The sequence below is a fragment of the Vulpes lagopus genome, chromosome 2 (genome assembly GCF_018345385.1).
Source record: "Vulpes lagopus strain Blue_001 chromosome 2, ASM1834538v1, whole genome shotgun sequence".
Taxonomy (NCBI): domain Eukaryota; kingdom Metazoa; phylum Chordata; class Mammalia; order Carnivora; family Canidae; genus Vulpes; species Vulpes lagopus.
The window spans coordinates 123,534,246-123,554,010 of NC_054825.1; the positions used below are offsets into that span (position 1 = coordinate 123,534,246).

Genomic DNA, 19,765 nt, shown 5'->3' on the forward strand with positions numbered 1-19,765 from the left:
TAATTTAATAGGCACACAAACACAATGTAAACCTAATAGCAGCTTTATGAAAGGGTTTAAAATATTTATTCATTCAACAATAGAATTTTCAACAGTTTTTTTGGACTATCATGTGGATAAGAAACTTTTGATGATGCTATTCGTAAGACAGGCACCTTATTTTCATTGGTAAGGCCTTCCCATCTTCACTATGTCATTTTCAGGGAAAAGAGCAAAACATGTTGATGTGCTGAGATAAAAGCAAATACCATGACTTCTTCCTCCATTTCCCAATAAAAGCCTTGCCACAATCTCAATCCCCAGCTTTGACACAATGGCTTTCCTTCCTCCTTGGACCTGTGTACTACTTGGTTGCTTTTCTGTTTCTTTAGCAGGAGCATCTAATTTCTCAGATCTGTATCCCCCGCTGTGGAAGAAAAGTGCTAGTCAGTTCAGTGACTACAGGGTAAAGAATGGAAAGTACATTATTGATCCCTGGGTATATCCTGAGAGAATGGGGATGTACAAAATCCTAGTGAACAAGACAGCAAGATATTTTGAAAACATTCTATTAGACAATGAACAAAACATTTTATGGGGGTTACCTCTCCAGAATGGCTGGCAATACAAAACAGGTAAGAATGACTCTTGTTATCATCCTAATGATCTACCAGTATAACCACGGAGTAATAGGGAACTAAGACTCTATAGAATTTGAGAATTGTCTTTGAGAATTGATCCTTTTCTTTTTTCCTCTTCCCCCCTCATAATCATATTTCTCTACTTCTACTCTTCTTCCTCCATAAATCCTTCTTTTGTGTGCTTCTGTTTTGACTAGAAATCACAATGGTGCATCAGGCATAGCTGCCAAACAAAAAGACATCATGTCAGATCTATTGAGAATTCTACAAGTATTTATTGAACTCCTGCTAGATGCCAGATGCCATTCTAAGCACTTAGATGAACAAAACAGTCAAAAGGATATATGTTAAAAACAGAAGGTGTTGTCAAATTAACTTGAAATTTTTTGAAGTCCCAATTGTGATTACCTAAACATGGAGATAGGGCTGCTAGGCAAGGAGTGGCATCTTGCTCATGACGATGTTTCTCTGCAAATGATTGACTCATTTTGAAAATACATTCTAACATTTAGTTAGGAGATATACGCTCTGGGCCAAGGATTCATAAATTAGAAAGATATTTTTGTTCTGGCTGACAGAAGCAGCTCATGAAAGCGAGTGGTGCTTCCTTGCCTACTCCATACCGATAACACCACCAATAAGGAAATTTCATTGTTGTATTCCAATGAAAAAAACTAGAAGATCACAGTTTATCTTAAGTCTGAGCAGTGATCAGATTCAGGAACTCCTGTGGTTGACAAGTCACGCATCTTTGTCAGGGAATGTCCTGAGACCTAAATCTACTCCTATTTATCTGGCTTTCCTTGGCGTCAAAACAACCCTAGTTCAGAAGAAATCAGTGAAATTAAGTCTACTATGGGAGGCAGCCCACCCTCAGGGGAAAGAGATGGAGTCTGAAAGGGCTGGTGGATTAATGCCCTTCTGACTCACTGAATTCACACATCAGGGTCAAGCTTGGCTAAACTCTTCCACTGATGAACTGATAAGTGTCCAGCATTTGCTAAGAGCAGTGGGGAGATGGGGTGTGAATAAGGACTTTCAGACAGTTTCCCTGCCATCAAAGAATTTACAACAACACAAGTGAAATGGGAAAGATAGCAGAAATTAAGTGGAAGAAAATACACAACAACTCTTGGATAAAAGTTAAAAGTGCCAAACGAGGGGTAGAGTGGAGGAGTCAGCTGGAGTAATCAGGAAAAAAAAATGAATTTAAACTGAGGCTTGAAATGTGGCTGAAATTTTACTGGGGAAATGGAAAGGAAATCTATTAGGAAGTAAACAAATAAGCTAAAGCAGTGTTTCTCAGCCGTGGCTGCATATTGAAAATAACTGCCTAGTTAAAAAAAAATATCAAGGTGTAGGTCCACCATGAAAAATTCTATTCTAATGTGATAATATCAGAAATTAAGCCAAAGGACAGAACCTGGAAATGGGGTGGAATAGGGACATGTGATTGAGTGTAGTGTGTGTGTGTGTGTGTGTGTGTGTGTGTGTGTGTGTGTATGTTTAAGGAAGGGACAAGAAAAGGAAGGGAGAAGGAGATTGAGTGGAAGGGAGTAGTTAGGGATCAATGAAAGAATAAGAGACCAAATTAAAGCAAAATATTTATTGATACTCAAGAATGTTATTGTATAATGAATAATCCCTGCACCCCCCTCTCTCTTCTTAGGAAGATTAGCTGATCCCAGAAGAAGGACCGACTGTGGCTATGACTCTGATCCTCTGTGTGTCTCTGTGGACAGTTGGTGGGCTGGTAGGTTCATTTAAGTGGCAAAACAGGTACTAACCATCCCCCAAGGAAAGTGTTCCACCCGAAACCTTAGGGACGGAGAGAGGACAGTACTAGTTCTTTCTAAGAAGGAATCTGTTTCATCGTGCACCTTGTGGCCTTGGTGCCACATCCTCGAATTGGACAGCCGTCGTGTCAGTAATGATTCCCTGGGACACGAGCTTGTCACGGAAGCAGAGAACAAGGGCCGGGGAGGGACCAGGGCCTCTGCAAGCCCGGCCTACCAGGGAGGAGGGAGGCCGACGTGAGGGGGGGTCTCCAGGATGAGGGGGGATGAGAAAGGAGGGAACAAGTGAATAAGGCTTTTTCCTCATTTCACCCCAACCAAATGTGTTTGCCTTTCATGCTCTAACATGTCAGGGTGGGTACCACAAATCATTTTTCAAATGATTACTCATTTTATCAATCAGTAATCAAAGGCGTCTGTCAGACATTCAGTCCTAAAATAACCAGAAGACATTTTCAAATTCTTTAATTCTATTTTGTGTTTTAGTAATTAAATTAATTTACCCATATTTCATTAGAGACATTTCCCGATAAGAGACAAGCTTAGGGTGACACACACCACATACACCTTTACATATTTTTTCTTTTTCTCTCTTTTTTTTTTAACATATTTTTTCTAATACCACACACACTGGTTCTTTTCAAAGACCCACGAATAGTCACGGTTTGGAATTCAGGGTTCCTTATCCCCAGATTGATTCAGGAGTTTGGAGCATCAGGCTGCTCGACTGGGGCATAGGATTACGTTCATAAATGCGTGTCTGTGATAAAAAACATTCTGCATCACCAGTGAGAATCAGCCGAGGCTTTACAGCCCTCTAAACTATAATGTCTAAATCTGCTGGAATAGGTTATATTTAGAGAGAAATGAAAAACAGCTAATTCATTGTCAATTTAATCATCCAGAGATCTACTGTCAACACTTATCCAAAATGTGGGCTTTAAAAACCTAATCTGAAACCAGGGCTTTGTGATATCACAGTTGCACATGAAACTTGGCTAAATACAAAGTACGCAATGTCAACACTCTAACCACACTAAAATGTCTTAGAAAAAAATTACATTTTATGAAAAAACTTCAATTAGAAGTGTATCATTCTGTGCACAAGTAGAGAACTTCCTTCCTTTTTTTACTTAATGCTTTGAAAAAAAATATTAAATAATATTAAATTAATATTGAATATTACATAATATTAACTTAATATTAAATATAAGTTTTTATTTAAAATATCATAGACAACTGCTTAAGTCTATGTCTATGATTATAGGGTTATTTTTAAAAAAGGTTTTATTTATTTATTTTAGAGAGAGACAGAGACAGAGAGCACACACACGAGCCAGCACAAGCAGGGGGAGTAGCAGAGGGAGAGGGAGAAGAAGCAGGCTCCCTGTGGAGCCGAGAGCCAGACACAGGGCTCCATCCCAGGACCCCAGGATCATGACCCGAGCTCAAGGCAGACGCTTAATGCAATGAACCACCCGGGACCCCTGATTGTAGGGTTATTAACAAAAGCATATTAAAGTTATGTAGATGATCTTTAGGGAGATTTTCAATTTTTTTTTTGCTAGGTTTCTGAATGTGTGATTTTTGCCTACTGGTTTACAGATAACTTAAAAATATTCTCTATCCCATTTGTTAGGATTTGCAGTAATAAGTATTTTGCTGTTACAGATATGAATTACTTTCTATGTGCATTGCCCTTCCTTGCTGCGGTTGACTCTGGCATAATGGGGATATCATCGGACCAAGTCATGCTTTTGCCACCACCCAAGGACCAGACAAAGTTTTGTCTTAATGTTTCTAGTTGCCGGTCGTCCTTTCCTGAGATAATGAGCAAGTGGAATGCCTTTTACCAGGTTGCTTTTTAAAGTTTTGTAATTTATTTTCTTAGGAGGTGGTAAGAGAATTTTCTGTTTTGTATAGTGCTTTTTGCCTAGGTTTTTGTGTGCATCGTATATTTCCTAAGTGTAAAAACGTAAACTGTCAGGCGAATTATATTATTACATTTGCAGCGGGGGTCAGTAGGTGGGGCGTTTGTTCCCTCTGAGCCAATATGGCATTAACACAAACTCGATCCTCTCATTCCAAATGAATAATACATAAATGTGAGCGTGCATAAGATATCTGACTAAATGCAAAAGATTATTCTGTTTAATTGAATCTGCATGGCAACGAAGAATTAACTTTTAGGAGAAATACAATTATGGAGTTGGTTATTAGAAGAGTCAAATAACTTATTCCAACTGAATTAATAAATGATCATATAGGTAAAACTAAACAATTATGTGGCAATGAAAACCAAATATTCAATGAGCAAAATGTGAACATTGGTTAAACATAGATGTGGGCTAAGGTGCACAATGAAAAGATGGATTCACTAGTTCCACAGATTATTAGTTCACTACTTTAGATATGACTGGATTAAAGATTCTAATAAAAATGTCCTCCTTTTCTTAAACTTTAGTGGTAACTTTTGCTATGGTAGCAGAAAAACAAATGACAAATCAAAAACAAAATCCAGTATAAAATACTGACTCCTGGGAAAATTGTTGCAGCTCATTTCTTATAGATGTGTTCAATAATATTATTTATAATAGATATTTATTATATTCTTTTACAAAGTGTTAGTCACTGAGAGCTTATACAGTTCTTAGAAACAAAATTCTCCTCTCATGCAGGATATTGCTAAATTATGTATGGGAGTAAGATTAAATTTTAAGGAGAGAAATTGTTGTATTTTCTCAAATATGAATAAATTTCTCCTCGCTACAGCATTTACAGTATCCTTCCAGTACCTTTGAAGACCTGTTGAAGTACTTATGGGCTGCACATGTCGCAACCATAGATACTGTTGGCAAAATATTTGAAGATAGGTAAGAATGCATCCCAAATCATTTCTATTTAATATGGTAAATGATTTTGGGCCTCACTTATGCCTTTTTATTCCTCTTCTAAAGTGGTACTCAATGTTCCTATTAAATAATATTAACCATTGGGTATTTTTAATGATGAAGTATAAGTATTTTAGAATGATTAGACTTAGAAAATATTTTTTGAAGAAGCAGCAAATTTTGAGAAAAAAAAAAAAACATCTGGTGCTAACCAACTATTTCAGCTAATGAAATAGCTAGCCAACCAACAAACAAATGAAACATATGACCAATTTCTCTATATAAAAAAGGAAAGAAATTGTCTTCAATATATTTTTTTTAAAGATTTTACTTATTTATTCATGAGCGACACAGACTGAGAGAGAGGCAGAGATACAGGCAGAGGGAGAGGCAGACTCCCTGTGGGGAGCTCGATGTGGGACTCCATCCTGGAGTCCAGGATCACACCCTGGCTGAAGGCAGGCACTAAACCACTGAGCCACCCAGGGATCCCTGTCTTCAATATTTTGATCATGGGCATAGTACTGGTAGGTACTTATACTGTGGAGAGTATATACTGGAAAAAGATCAACTAGCATCAGGGTGAGCATGCAGGGTAGCTCAGAAGATTATCAAGCACTCTAGGTGTACATCTAGAGGTTATTATAGACTTAGATAAGAAGGTGCAAGAATGATTTGTGCTTAGCTGTGAATGATACTATATTAGTCAGGGTTCTCCAGAGAAACAGCCCCAATAGAAGATAGGTAGGTAGGTAGAGAGATGATAGTAGATAATAGATAGATAAATGATAGAAGATGATAGATAGATGATAGATAGATAGATAGATAGATAGATAGATAGATAGATAGATAGATGATAGATAGATGATAGATGGATAAATAGGTGATAGATGATAGATAAATAGATAGATGATAGGTAGATAGATAGATAGATAGATAGATAGATAGATAGATAGATATAGAACCAGGAAGAGCCTATGTTCCAGTTTGAAGGCCATCAGCCTTCATCAGATTTCCCCCTAATTTAGGGAAGGTCATCTTTTTGTTCTATTCACACTACCAACAGATTGAATGGAGGCGATTCGCACTATGGGGGGCAATATGTTTTACTCAGTCAACTGGTTTGAAAAGTGAGATTTCCGAAAAACCCTCATAGAAATACCCCCCAAATAATGTTGACTAAATATCTGGGCACCCTGAGGCCCAGTGACGTTGACGTATAACATCAGCCATCATCGACACTATCTGGGGGTGGGGTCAACCAATTGGAGAGAGATTTGGGGTGGAAATCTGGGTACGGTGCAAAACAGGAACCAAAAATCAGGGTCCTTGGTACTGTCTGAGTATACAGGTGAATCCAGGCAGGAACGTGGGAGTGTTTCTTACTTATTTCACTGATTGTCTCTCCCACCGACTCCGTCCTTCAGTATAGTAAATAAATCAGCTACAGTAGCAGATTCAAAACACATTTCCTCCTTTACTTATTGATATAGCTTCAAAAACTAGATATTAATTGGAGGATGGAGGAGTTTTCTCCCATTGGAGCATTTGTAATTGGATTTGGAGCTGAAGCCAGCACAGCAGTTGCAATTCAACTGTTCTTTCCATTCTGATGACAGGAAATAGGAATGAGATTATTAGACAACGATTTCTGTCTCAGATTGCCAACCTCAAGATTTGACAGATAAGAAGTCATCTCTCTAGACTACTTTTTTCATTTACAGATGTTTCAGGTTCATATCCAAAGATAATTCACTAGGGAATGCAACTTTGTCCCTTAGAAATATGAGAGTCCTTTAGCTAAAGTTCAAGGAGATTGCAGAAATTTTTTTTCTTACAGGTACATTTCTTGTGTCTTATGGGTTTAGATTTTTAATCTTTTTGTATTTATTCCTATTTATGTCATGGAACTGTTTTGAAAGAAATATATTTTTAGCAGGCCAAATTTATTTAAAAACTCTAAAATCACAGAGCATATGAATTTTTTCATGAAAAATCTTGAATAATTACATGATTAGTTTGATCACAAGCATATGACCCAAATTTTTTTTCTGATACTATTAGAAGCACTTTCCTCACTAATTATAACCAAAAAAAAAAAAAAAAAGATTTTTTATTAACTTTTTTTATTCTCTGAAATTTGACCTTCTTACTTGACCTTCTATTTAGGTGCAACAGGTGACTCTCTCGAATGGATTTTTTAAGTAGCTTCTGTTTCTCAAGTACAAGAAATTTCACGAAGTATCTTCATGTAATATCTCACTTTGAAATACCTCAATTTTTCTAGATCCTGAGTATGTGGTCGAGCTGTTTAGTAACTTGCTGAAAATCTTACAGCTAGTGAATGGCAGGGCTAATGTTTAAATTTCTCATGACTCCATAGCTCATCCTCTTACCTGTAAGCTGTGCTGCCTGCAGTGTACACGGCCTACAGACTAGTTTTACAAGGTCAGTAACTACCAAAAGATAGTAAAAGACATTAAAATGTTTTAATTAAAGAAGACTCTCACCTTTTCAATATATAAGGAAGCGGGAATAAAATATAATATTCACTTCCTTGATAAAGAATCTTTTAATCCTGGGGCTTAACAAAATATAATTGAGCTGAACAAAATATCATTCATACCTCTCCTCTCTCCCTCTCAGGTAGGTTAGCAGGCAAGTGAGTGTGACCAGGGTCTCCCTGTCCTAGGAGTTAGGGTAGTGGATGGACAGTCCTTAGAATCTTAGAATCTTAGAAGAATCTAAGATTCTTCAGAAGATTCTTTCCCTCCTTCCTTCCTCCTTTATTTCCTCCCTCCCTTCTCTCCCTCCCTCGCTCTCCCTGTCCCTCCTTCCTTCCTATTTCTTTATTTTATATATTGAACTCAGGTGTGCCTCCTTATTTTTGTTTTGGATTATTTTTAGTTTGTCTATGATCCATTTCTTATATGTCAATGATTTAAAGAGTCAAATGGAAGCACTTGAGTGGCTCAGTCCGTTAAGGGTTAAGCTACTGCCTTCAGCTCAGGTCTTGATCCCAGGCTCTGGGATGGAGTCCCACCCATTTGGGGCTCTTTGTTCACTCAGGAGCCTTCTCCCTCCCCCTCTGCCCTCTGTCCCCTCCCCGTGCTTATAATGTCTCTCTCTGCGTCAAATAAACAAAATCTTGAAAAAAAAAGACAAAGAGTCAAATGGTTCTATGAGGTTTTGCCATCCCTCCCACCAAAAATACATAAATAATTGACACAGCTGTATCCAGGGAGAATGCCACTATAACCGCTGGTTACTGTGATATTTAGTACTATATTTCTAAAAAAAAAAAAAAATCCTATAACATTTCCTGATTGCAGATTTAAGTATCCTTTTTATTACGACCATAGGAAATTACCACTCAGTTCCCCTCACCCCTACTCCACACAAATTCTTCCCACTTACCACTCTTTCTGTATAATTGTTTAATGATGTGGATTGAGTCAATGTTCAGCGGCTACATTATTTTAACTATCAATCACTATTCACATCACGCGTACTAAACTGATTCTAATTATTTTTCTCATTATCTCATTCCCTTTAGAGTTGATCATTTTTTTGTGTGAATTTTTGTTTACTTTCTATCATACACAACGCTAATTACTTCAAATTAGCAAACCAAACAAGTTTCTTCTTAAGGTGTTTAGAAGCATCCGGAATTATATCAATTTCTTCTTCTCGTAGAGGTTTCGTTCAGAACTGTGGACTTGCTCTGTTCTGCCCAGGTGGTCAGATGAGATTCTTAGGTCTCTAGGATCTTTGTACTAGATTGCCTTTGTCTCTTCTTTATGTTGACTCACCCATTTCCAGTATCCTGTATTGTTTTATTTCCTGGATTACTTTGTTGGTTAAGACTTACATACTAGTCGATTCAGAACAGTTGTATAAGAAGAAAAAATTGCAGGTAATTTGCATTCTTAAAATATCATTATTCTTTCACGATTTTTGACTGAGGTTGAGTGAATACAGAAACCTAGGCTAGCAATACTTAAGAATTTTTGAAGGCATATCTCCATTAGTTTTTAGCTTCACTTTCACTGTTGAGAAGTTGCAATTTATTAGGTGTGTTGCCCTGTATTTCATTCATTTTTTTTTTCCCACGAGAATGTAGCACGGTTGATAACTACAGAATCTCAGCGTCTATACAGCAGTGCTTATTCCTCACATGTTTAAGATCCAGTTGGGCAGGTCTGCTGATCTTCCCCGTGCTCACCTCATGTTTGCTGATTTGATTGGCAACACAGGGATGAGTGGAGAAGCTCAGCTCTGCTCCATTTGTCTCCCATTCTCCAGCAGGCAAGCCTGAGTGTTTGCCATAGTGATGGTAGAATGGCAAGGGAGAGAAACCAAATTGTGAAAACACAGTTCAAGCTTATGCGGTGTCAAGTTGGCTAATGTTCTATTGGCTAAATCAACTTATATGGCTGAGCCAGGGTAGAAAACCTCTCTCCTTGCTGTCTCCTTTCTATGTAATAGGGAAGGGACATTGAAGAGACCAAAAACCAGAGATATAAAGACTTTTGAGAAATTGAGGCCATGTTTGCAATCTACTACATACTGGGGCACTTCCTTCAAATCTCATGTGTTACCTTTTTTAGGTAAAATAATATATTAGAAAAAAAGAGAATATATTAGAGTCTTTTATTTACTTGAGACAGTCCTGACCTCTTTACAGTCTATGTCTACTTAAAGCTCTGTGGTCTTGTATCCTAAGATTGGCTGGTGCACCTATAACTGTATTTTAAATTAAAATGAGCTTTAAAGGTGTGTTTTTATTTATTTATTTATTTTTACTTGACTCTCTCTTAACTGACTTATTAGGTGAACTGTCCAATAATATATTCACTTAAATCATTTAAAAGGCTTCCATTGGATCTGACTTTGCTAAACACCTCTGTGCCTTTAAACACAGCCCTCACTTCTTTCCTAGTGTTTATTTAAGCCATTGTTCTTAGGGCTTGAAGTTTATTTAAGCCATTACAGGTTACCTAAGCCATTGTTCCTCACTTGTGATGAGCACTGGGTGTTCTATGTAAGTGATGAGTCACTAAATTCTGCTCCTGAGAACAATATTACACTGTATGTTAACCAATTAGAATTTAAATAAAGACTTGAAATTCAAAAATCAAAAACAAAAGAAAGAAAATAATGAGGCTGAAATTTGGAGTGGATTAGTTGCAATTGTACCTGTTTCTACTTGTCTCTTAGGTTGGAGTATTATTCTAAAGCCGAAGCAAATTTTGGAAGAAATTGGTGTGTGGCTGTGGATTATTTAGCTGCTTCCCTCTTTCCTACAACTTTGGTCAGAACACATGAATTCCAGGAGGGCCTGCCACCACGAATGCTTGTTAATGGGGATAGAGCCCCCTTTATCAGCGACTTTACTGAATTTCAAAACACTGTCCTGCTCCTTCTAAGTTTTCTTTCCCAAGTGGATAACTTTCCAGGTAAGGGCCTTATAAGCAATATATTTTAATGAAAATTAATATTTCATTGAATAAGGGAAGAAAAAATGATTTTATCAGATACAAAGATTGTTATAATGCATACTGTTAAAGAAAGTCATGGTTCTCCATGGGTATCCATTCCACAGTTTTTGGTCCTTCTAATCCTGGTCTGTCCCTTCTTTTTTTTTTTTTTTTATTTTTTATTTTTTTTTTATTTTTTTTTTTTATTTTTTTTATTTTATTTATTTTTTTTGGTCTGTCCCTTCTTATGCATCTTTATTGATCCATGAAGCCACCAGACTACTCCAAGTCCGCTTTTCATCTGTAAACCCATATATAATCCTTTGATGCTGTTATAGTAGTCCTTTTTTTTTAAAAAAAAAACTTATACATTGCTCTTAATTTAGAATGAAATAAATAAATCTCAAAAGAAAATCCAGCATGATTAATGGGAAAAACTAGCAAATTGACTTATGGGCGCTCCCTTCATCCAGCCTTACTAGCTGTGGATGATATATTCTGCTGGAGCTCCTCAACTATAGGGCTTCCTATCAGAATGAGAAACAGAAGGAATCTTTAGTTGTACATTTGAATTACCACATCATCTCAATTTTCCAGGTATGCTCTTATGCAGTGAACCAAGCTGAAAACAATTAAAATATTACTTTTTTTAGGCTCCCCCAAAGAATCTGATAGATAAACAAGCCAAGTAAACATAAATACATTAAATACATGTTTTTGAAATCTTATTTGAGTTAGAGTAAAAAATAAGCCCAAACATTTAAGGCCTTCATGCAATTGCAGTTTCTTCTTGCTGTAGTAGTGGTTCCAGTGCAGTATTCTCAGTCAGTGGCAGCTTCCCTTTACACAATGAGGAGAGAACTAAGTCTCCTCCCAGCCTCTGGCTTCTATATTATCTACATCTCACCAGTACAAAGATGCTGTCATGTTTGGAGAAGTGAGTGGGCTAGGGAATTAAATTATTGTCTAAGAACTATTTTGTGTGACAAATTTATACCATGAAAGGAGAAGAATGACTTTTGGTAACTCTGCAAATGATCAGATGGTGTAATTGCATTGTATGTCTGGGTTGCATAAACTGGATCTTTCCTCTTAAGATATATAAGGTGAAGAACTGAGTAGATAATGGAAGTTGAAATAACTTTAAAGTTTGAAAGTACCGTACCACAAGATTTTTACAAGATTTAAGTTTTACTGAAATCTGGCTTTATATCACTTAGTTTTGAATAGCTTTCACAGCAAAAAAATGGAAGATTAAATGTTGAAAACTATTGGTGAAAAAATGATCAGCCTTGATAGTATAATTGTGTAACGTTGCATAATAAGGCATTCACTATCATCTAGTTGTCATTCTCTTGGCAACCACTCTCCATGCTCCCATTGACACTCAGAGTTCAGTCACAGTATCAAAGGCCTTGGAGTTTTCAGATAAGCAAAGAATAGAGAAAACAAATATATTGAAAACAAAACATGAGTGAAAACCAAATATTGATATTTAAAAATGAGCATTTTCAATTAATCTTTGGTAACATATGTATACATTTACAATAAGGTTTCAGGTGTCATTTAGCTACTTTTTAGTTTCCAGAAGTGTTTTCCACAAGACACTTAAGCTAAATTCACTAGATGTAATCTACAAAATAAAATTAACCTTTTCTGGCTTCTTTAACATTTGCCGATTGTAAGAATTGGAATGGGGTTTTTCATTTTTAATTACATAAAATTCTCAACCATTTCTTTGCCTATAGTGGCATCAAGTTTTAATCCTTAGCTCTATATATTCTAAGAGTAAAGCTCATATTAAAGTTGAAAAATATTTTTAGGTATTAGATTTTATTTTATAATAATATAATATTAGGTGTAAATTAGTGAGAAAACAAAGCTTGCCTAGTTTTATCATTTTTTCCATGAGTGACATTTAAAATAAACAATGAAGACTGAGTGAAGATTCAAAACTATCAGAAGCTGATGCTTCATGTTAATGTAATTTAAAATGCTTAAGAAAACATTGGTGACATAGGAAGCTCCTGAACTTACCTCCTTTCATGAACACACAAAATCTACAGCCGCAGACAGAACAATTCACTCTGATACAAATCCAGAAACTGAGTGACTGAACATTTCTGGAAAAATGAGAGAAAAATCCACATTGAGGCAGGAAGGAGAGGCTGAGACACAATCTTGTCATAAGTCCCAGCCTTGACGAAGTGACACACTATAGGGAGGAATCTCACAATCCCTAGCTTCTCCTTAAGGAGTGGTGGTTTTGGACCTCACATCTGGCACCCCAACTTCTAAGGCTTCCATGTGAGAGATTGGCTTCCAAAACATCTAGCTTTGAAAGCCAATGGGGCTTGCATCAACAAGACCCAGAAGGCTACAGCAAATGAAGAGACAGTTCTTAGAAGGCTTGTGCAGACTCACTGTGGCAAATTCCCAAGGATCTAGATCAGAGGCTGCAAATTGAAACACACCCAATCTTTTCATTAGAGGCCTGTTTGTTCATTTCAATAGCTACGGACTGAGGGAGGAGTCTTAATACTGCAATACACTTCAGAAACCACGAACTTGATAGGTGCCATCTTTGCACTCTCCCTTTGTCTTGCTTCAGGATGGAGGTATCTCCTGTAAAGGAACTTACACACACATCTGGTGCCATGTTTCATTTTTTTTTTTCAGTTGTCACCCAGATGATACTTCTTGATTGCATGGCTCTGATGGCCAACAGGGCTTAATTAAATTCATGTGTTCCATAGGACTGTAATAAACAAAAGTTGCTACCCAAGGATGCAGCTTAAAATCATCTGGCATCCAGGTGTTGACTGAGCTCTACCTTTTTGGGACACTGACAGGTCTTGGCCCACTTTCAATGACTGGGGCCGTTAAGAGCACACTAAGCAGTTTCACAAAGGATTGAAAGACAATCAAGAGCAAGGGCAACATTGAATAAGATTTATCTATTATTCAGAGGCCTCTTCTTCAAAACTGGAAGAGGTGGCTGTTTTGTCTAATCCATAGAAACCAGCAGAGAAAGGCAAGGAAAATGAAGACCCAGAGGAATGTGTTCCAAACAATAGACCAGCATAAAGCCCCTGAAAAATACTTTAATGAAATGAAGATAAGTGGTTTCCTTTATAAAGAGTTCAAAATAATGGTCATAAAGATGCTCTCTGTGGTCAGGAAAATAATTAATGAACAAAGTAAAAATTTCAATAGGGAAATATAAAATATAAGAAAGTACCAAACTGAAATCACCGACCTGAAAAAATGTAAAAATAGAGCAGAAGAATTCAATAGAAATGTTCAACTGCAGTCTAGTGAAGCAGAAAACAGGGTCAGGAACTTCAGCACAAGGCAACATATCTCATCCAATAAGAGGAGCAAAAAGAGAGAAGAATAAGAAAGGAAGAAGATAGCTTAAAGATATTTCTAGCACAACATCAAGTGGGCCAATATTTGTGTTCTAAGGGCCCCAAAAATAGAATGGAGAGAGAGAAAGAGGCATAAAATGTATTGAAAGAAATGATGAGTGAAAATTTGTAACTTGGAGAAGAACACAGACATACAGATTCAGGAAACCTAGAGAGTTCCAAATAAGATGGACCCCAAAAGACCTACACCAAGACACATTATAATCAAATTGTCAAAAGTTAAAGACAAAGAATCTTAAAAGCAGTAAGAGAAAAACAATTCATTATGTACAAGAGAACCACCCCCTCCCCGCATAAGACTCAGCAGATTTTTCAAGAGAAGTTTTATCAGCCAGAAGGGTGGCATGATATAATTGAATGCTGAAAGAAAAAAATCCCAACCAAGAGTACTCTCCCTGGCAAAATTTTCCTTCAGAATTAAAGAAAAAACAAAGAGTTCTCCAGATCAGCAAAAGCTAAAAGGGTTTAGCTCTCTACTAGACTGGCTTTATAAGAAATGTTTAAGGCAATTCTTTAAGCTGAAACAAAAGTGTTCCTAATTAGTAACAAGAAAACATATGAAAGCATAAAGCCTACTTCTAAGGTAAAATATAGTTAATGTAAGATAATCTAACATAATGGTGGTAGATTCATAGCCTCTAAATTCATAAATTAAAAAAATAATTCCATTTACAATTACATCAAAAGGAATACAATACCTAGAAATTAATTTAAGCAAGGAGGTGAGAGACTTGTACACTGAAAACTGTAAGACACTAATGAACGAAATTTAAAAAGACAGAAATAAATGAAAGAAATTCCATGTTCATGAATTGGAAGCATTGATATTGTTGAAACTTCCATACTCCCCAAAGCAATCTGCAGACAATGCATTTCCTATTAAAATTCCACTGTCATTTTTCACAGAAATAAACAATCCTAAAACCTGGATGCAACCACAAAAGACTCTGTATAGCCAAAGCAATCTTGAAAAAGAAGAACAAAGCTGAAGGCATCTCACTTATAAATTTCTTTTTTTTTAAAGGTTTTATTTATTCATGAGAGACACAGAGAGAGAGGCCGAGACACAGGGAGAGGGAGAAGCAGGTTCCCTGTAGGGAGCCCAATGCGGTACTCGATCCTAGGACCTCAGGATCACGACCTGAGCCAAAGGCAGACACTCAACCACTGAGCCACCCAGGTGCCCCTCACTTATAAATTTCAAACTACACTGCAAAGCTATAGTTAACAAAACAGTAAGGTACTGGCATAAAAACAGACACAGAGATCAATACAACAGAATGGAGAGCCAGAAATAAACCCACACGTGTATAGTCAGATACTTTACAACAAAGGTATCAGGAATACACATGGGGAAAAGACATTCTCTTAAATAAATGGTGCTAAGGGAACTGGATAGCCACCTGCAAGAGAATGAAAATGGACCATTATCTTAACCCAAATGCAAAATAATTAAAGACTTGACAGTGAGACCTGGAACCATAATCCCCCAGGAGAAAACAGAGGGTAAGGTCCTTGACATTGGTCTTAATGAGTTTCTGGATTCTACACGAAAAGCAAGGGCAACAACAGCAACAAAATATAAGTGGGACTATATCAAATAAGAAAGAAGCAAAGGAAATTATCAAAAAAAAAGGAAATGGTAGAAGTTGTCTGCAAGACATGTATATGATGGGGGATTCATAGCCAAAGAAAATAGTAACAATCTGATTTAAAAATGGGCAGATCTGAACAGATATTTTTCCAAAGAAGACAACAGATGGCCAACTGGTGCCTGAAAATGCGCTCAACATCATTAGTCATCAGAAAAATGCACAGATCAGGGAAAACCACAATGAGATACCATCTCCTACCTGTTAGAATGGCAATTATTAGAAAAGACAAGCAGTAACAAGTGTTAATAAGAATGTGGAGAAAAAAGAACCCTTAGGCACTGCTGGTGGGGAAGTAGATTGGTGTTGCAAGTATGAAAAATAGTATAAAGTTTTCTCAAAAAATTAAAAATAAAACTACCATATGATCCCATAATTCCACTTCTGAGTATTTTTTCTGAAGGGAATTAGGTCACTATCTCAGAAAGATATTTGCAGCCCCATGTTCAGTGCAGCAGTATTTACAATAGCTAAGGAATGGAAACGATGTGAGTGTCCATCAGTGGATGAATGGGTGAGGAAAATGTGATACATACATATATATATATATATACATACATAGGTATCAATATGTATAAAATGGAATATTATCAGCCATAAAAAAATAAAATCCTATCAGTTGCCGTGGTTCATGGATGAACCTTGAGGGCTTTATGCTGAGTCCACCTTCTAATTCTAGAACAAAGTGGATTTTGCTGCCTTTCCAGGCACAAGGCTGCTAAACTAGTTAGGAAAATAATTTATTTCAGGCAGTTAAAATATATGGTAATTTAAAAGCCTCTGCTTATTAGGTTGATCAGCCGAATTGTTAAAGTCTGACATTTTTAGAAAAGGAAATAAAATGAACAATTATACAGCTGCTCTGTGGTCTGGCGGAAACGGCTTCTCCAGCAACAGTACCAAAGTAAATAATAGTCTTTTTTAGCAGGTCCACCGTAAAAGAACACATCTTTTCTTTGAGAGTCCTCGTGTTCCCAATCCCCATAGTTTGCCTATTAACATTTGACTTTCAATACATGAGTCTCCGTGTAGGTAAGCCCAAGTGGTAACTATTTCCAAAGCAGCAATTGTAGTGACTTCTTAACTTAGAGGAGTGTCTCGTAGTTGCTGACATTAACTCCCAAGAAATAACTATCTACTACTTTGAGAAGTAAACCTGTTAAAAAACAAAGTTTTGATGATAGATTAAACTAAAAACCTAGTGACATTTTAGCAAAACAGTGACAAGAGCTTTAGACCAACTTAAAAATCAACGTGTTTCAGTAAACTGATGTTTGGGGAGTCATGATCATTGTTTTCTATTTCAAAAGTATTGGGTTTAGAAAGCAGTTGTATGATAATGCCTTGATATGTTTGTCTCTTCCCATGCATTTTTAAATAACCAGTAATCAATACTTTAATAAACATTTTTCTTTGGTGTAAAAAAAAAAGAGTTATTGCCAATCTCTTACTAATAAAGAAGCGGGTTTTACAAGTTTAAATAATTCACCAACTGGTAAATAAGAAATTTGCACCCTGGTGTATTATTTTAAAGCCCATGCCCTTCTCCTGAACACACACCATCCTCTTACATACTGAAATGTATTTTCTAGAAAAGTCTGAAATCTAGTGTCAGCCCTTTGCTTTCTCTTGGAATGTGTTGACTGACTCAGCATTAATCAAATCTGAAGATTGCAAACTAGCGTAACTTGCTCACTAGTTTAAATAGAAGAGAAAAATATTAAGTAGAAGATAGCTTGGGTCTCGGGACTTTATTTTTATTTTTTATTTTTTTGGGTCTCGGGACTTTATAACAGATTAGCTGTAGCCAGAGGAAAAACATGCACCCAAGGCTCTCGCCCACAGATCAGGAAACATACTCTGTCTCCGTGGAAAGGAGTGAACACTGGTGAGAGGGATGGCTCAATATGGAAATTAAGCATCATCTGCCCATCCCCAAAGAGTGTGGGAAGAAAACAGAAGTAGACCTGGGGCCAAGCATTCTGGACACTTTCAAACCCTCACCTCCTGTACATTAACAGATCTAACCTGAAATATTTCTTCTCAAGAAAAATCATTTTAAAAACTCATTTTTCCCCTTTATTTTAAAGGCATTTTAATTGCTGTGACTTCTACTGATTTATCTTAAAGCATATTTAATATATTCAACCTTAAAAAAGCCTCAGTGTATCAACATAGTAAAATTTTTTTAAAAGATTTTATTTTATTTACTTATTAGACACACACACACACACACACACACACACACACACAGGCAGAGGAAAAAGCAGATTCCATGGAGAGAGCCCGACGTGGGACTCGATCCCAGGGGTCTCCAGGATCACACCCTGGGCCAAAGGCGGCGCTAAACCTCTGAGCCACCAGGGCTGCCCTCAACATAGTAAATTAAAATTAAAGCCTTCTTCCCCACCTCTCTTCATTTATATCTTTGGCCCCTCATTCAATTTTTTTCAAGTGGTGCAAATTTCCGGAATTTGTACATAAAACAGTGTATAAATGAATAAATAAAACCCGTGTTCTTTGCACAAATGAGATCATGCTGACCGCTCCGCACTGTTTTATTTTTTTACTGGAAAATTTTCTTGAAATTCTTTGATGTTAGGATATATTGATTTGAAGCATTCTGCTTAAAGTATATGTAGTATGTCATTTAATAAATTTACTATAACTGTAAGCATTATTTTCTGTTATAAGCTACTGGCAATAAGGCAACAATGGCATCTTAGGAATGTTTTTCAGGCAAAATTTATGATTTTACAAATAAATTTGTAGAGAGGAAATGAATTAAAGTCAATGAGTCATATATTGCCAAATGATACTTAAAATAGTTTTCAGGGGTTTATATTTTTGTCATAAAACTGAATTAAGGTTTCTGTTTTCTCTAAACCACTGTCACAGCAAACTCTATAACTTATGTTAGCTCCTTATGTAGAAAATGCTACTTCACTGTTGTATGAATTTATGATTCTTTCAGTGTGTTTATGCACTTTTCCTAGTTTTCTGATTACTTATATTTGTTACTGATTTTTTTAAAAGATTTTATTTATTTATTCATGAGAGACACAGAGAGAGAGGGAGGCAGAGACACAGGCAGGGGGAGAAGCAGGCTCCGAGCTGGGAGCCCCATGCGGGCCTCGATCCCAGGACCCCGGGGTCACACTCTGGGCCGAAGGCAGGCTGAGCCACCCAGGGATCCCTGTTACTGATTTTTATGTGAGGAATTGGTCAATAAAATTTAAATATATAAACTTCGTATGTATAAGTATCATGTAATGAACATATAATTTTATATGCAAAATACATAGAATTTGGTTGAAAAATAAACATTTTAACAACTGTGTATTAATTTGAATTTACATGTAATAATTTTATATCTTTTACAGGTTCATTTTCACAGACCATATGGGAAACTTTAATGAAGACACATTTTGTAAGGAAGCAAGTTCTAGAGCTTTCTCAAATAATCCTTGAAATCTTTAATCCAGCATTTCGGGGTGTTCCCATTTAATGAACTAAAAATCTACAATTCTAATTTGTTGAGCAACAGTAATTTCAAAATTGTAATCTGAGCATGACCATACGGTTTCCTCGCTTCTGATATTTTCGATTTATGCTCATTTGTGCGGATTTTTATCCTTGCATTCTAACTTTAAACTCAAATTAATGCTATGATTATCTTGCTCGATTAATAATTCTTGATTTTTAGGCTTATCAATACTTAATAGGTTTAGGATCTAAAGAAAATGACACCAGGCTATTATAAATCCCCGTGAAATCAATAAACAGAAATTAAATGTATTCGGCTCGTTTGTTGTTTTCCTATGTAGCTTAATTTCGTGCAACTTAGAGCAATATGTCTTGCTGATTTATAACCAAAACCCAGAAAATTTTATTT

The 19,765-nt window shown here is 36.4% G+C and overlaps 1 protein-coding gene across 1 annotated transcript; it reads left to right on the forward strand.

Annotated features, from left to right (window-relative positions):
* The first annotated feature begins 313 nt into the window (after positions 1-313).
* C2H6orf58 (chromosome 2 C6orf58 homolog) lies at positions 314-19,511 on the forward strand. The gene is made up of 6 exons (XM_041739307.1): positions 314-614; positions 2,290-2,373; positions 4,088-4,272; positions 5,189-5,289; positions 10,528-10,766; positions 19,254-19,511. The coding sequence occupies exons 1-6, from the start codon at positions 314-316 to the stop codon at positions 19,376-19,378; spliced, it is 1,035 nt and encodes a 344-aa protein (XP_041595241.1). The 3' UTR covers positions 19,379-19,511.
* Positions 19,512-19,765: the final 254 nt, after the last annotated feature.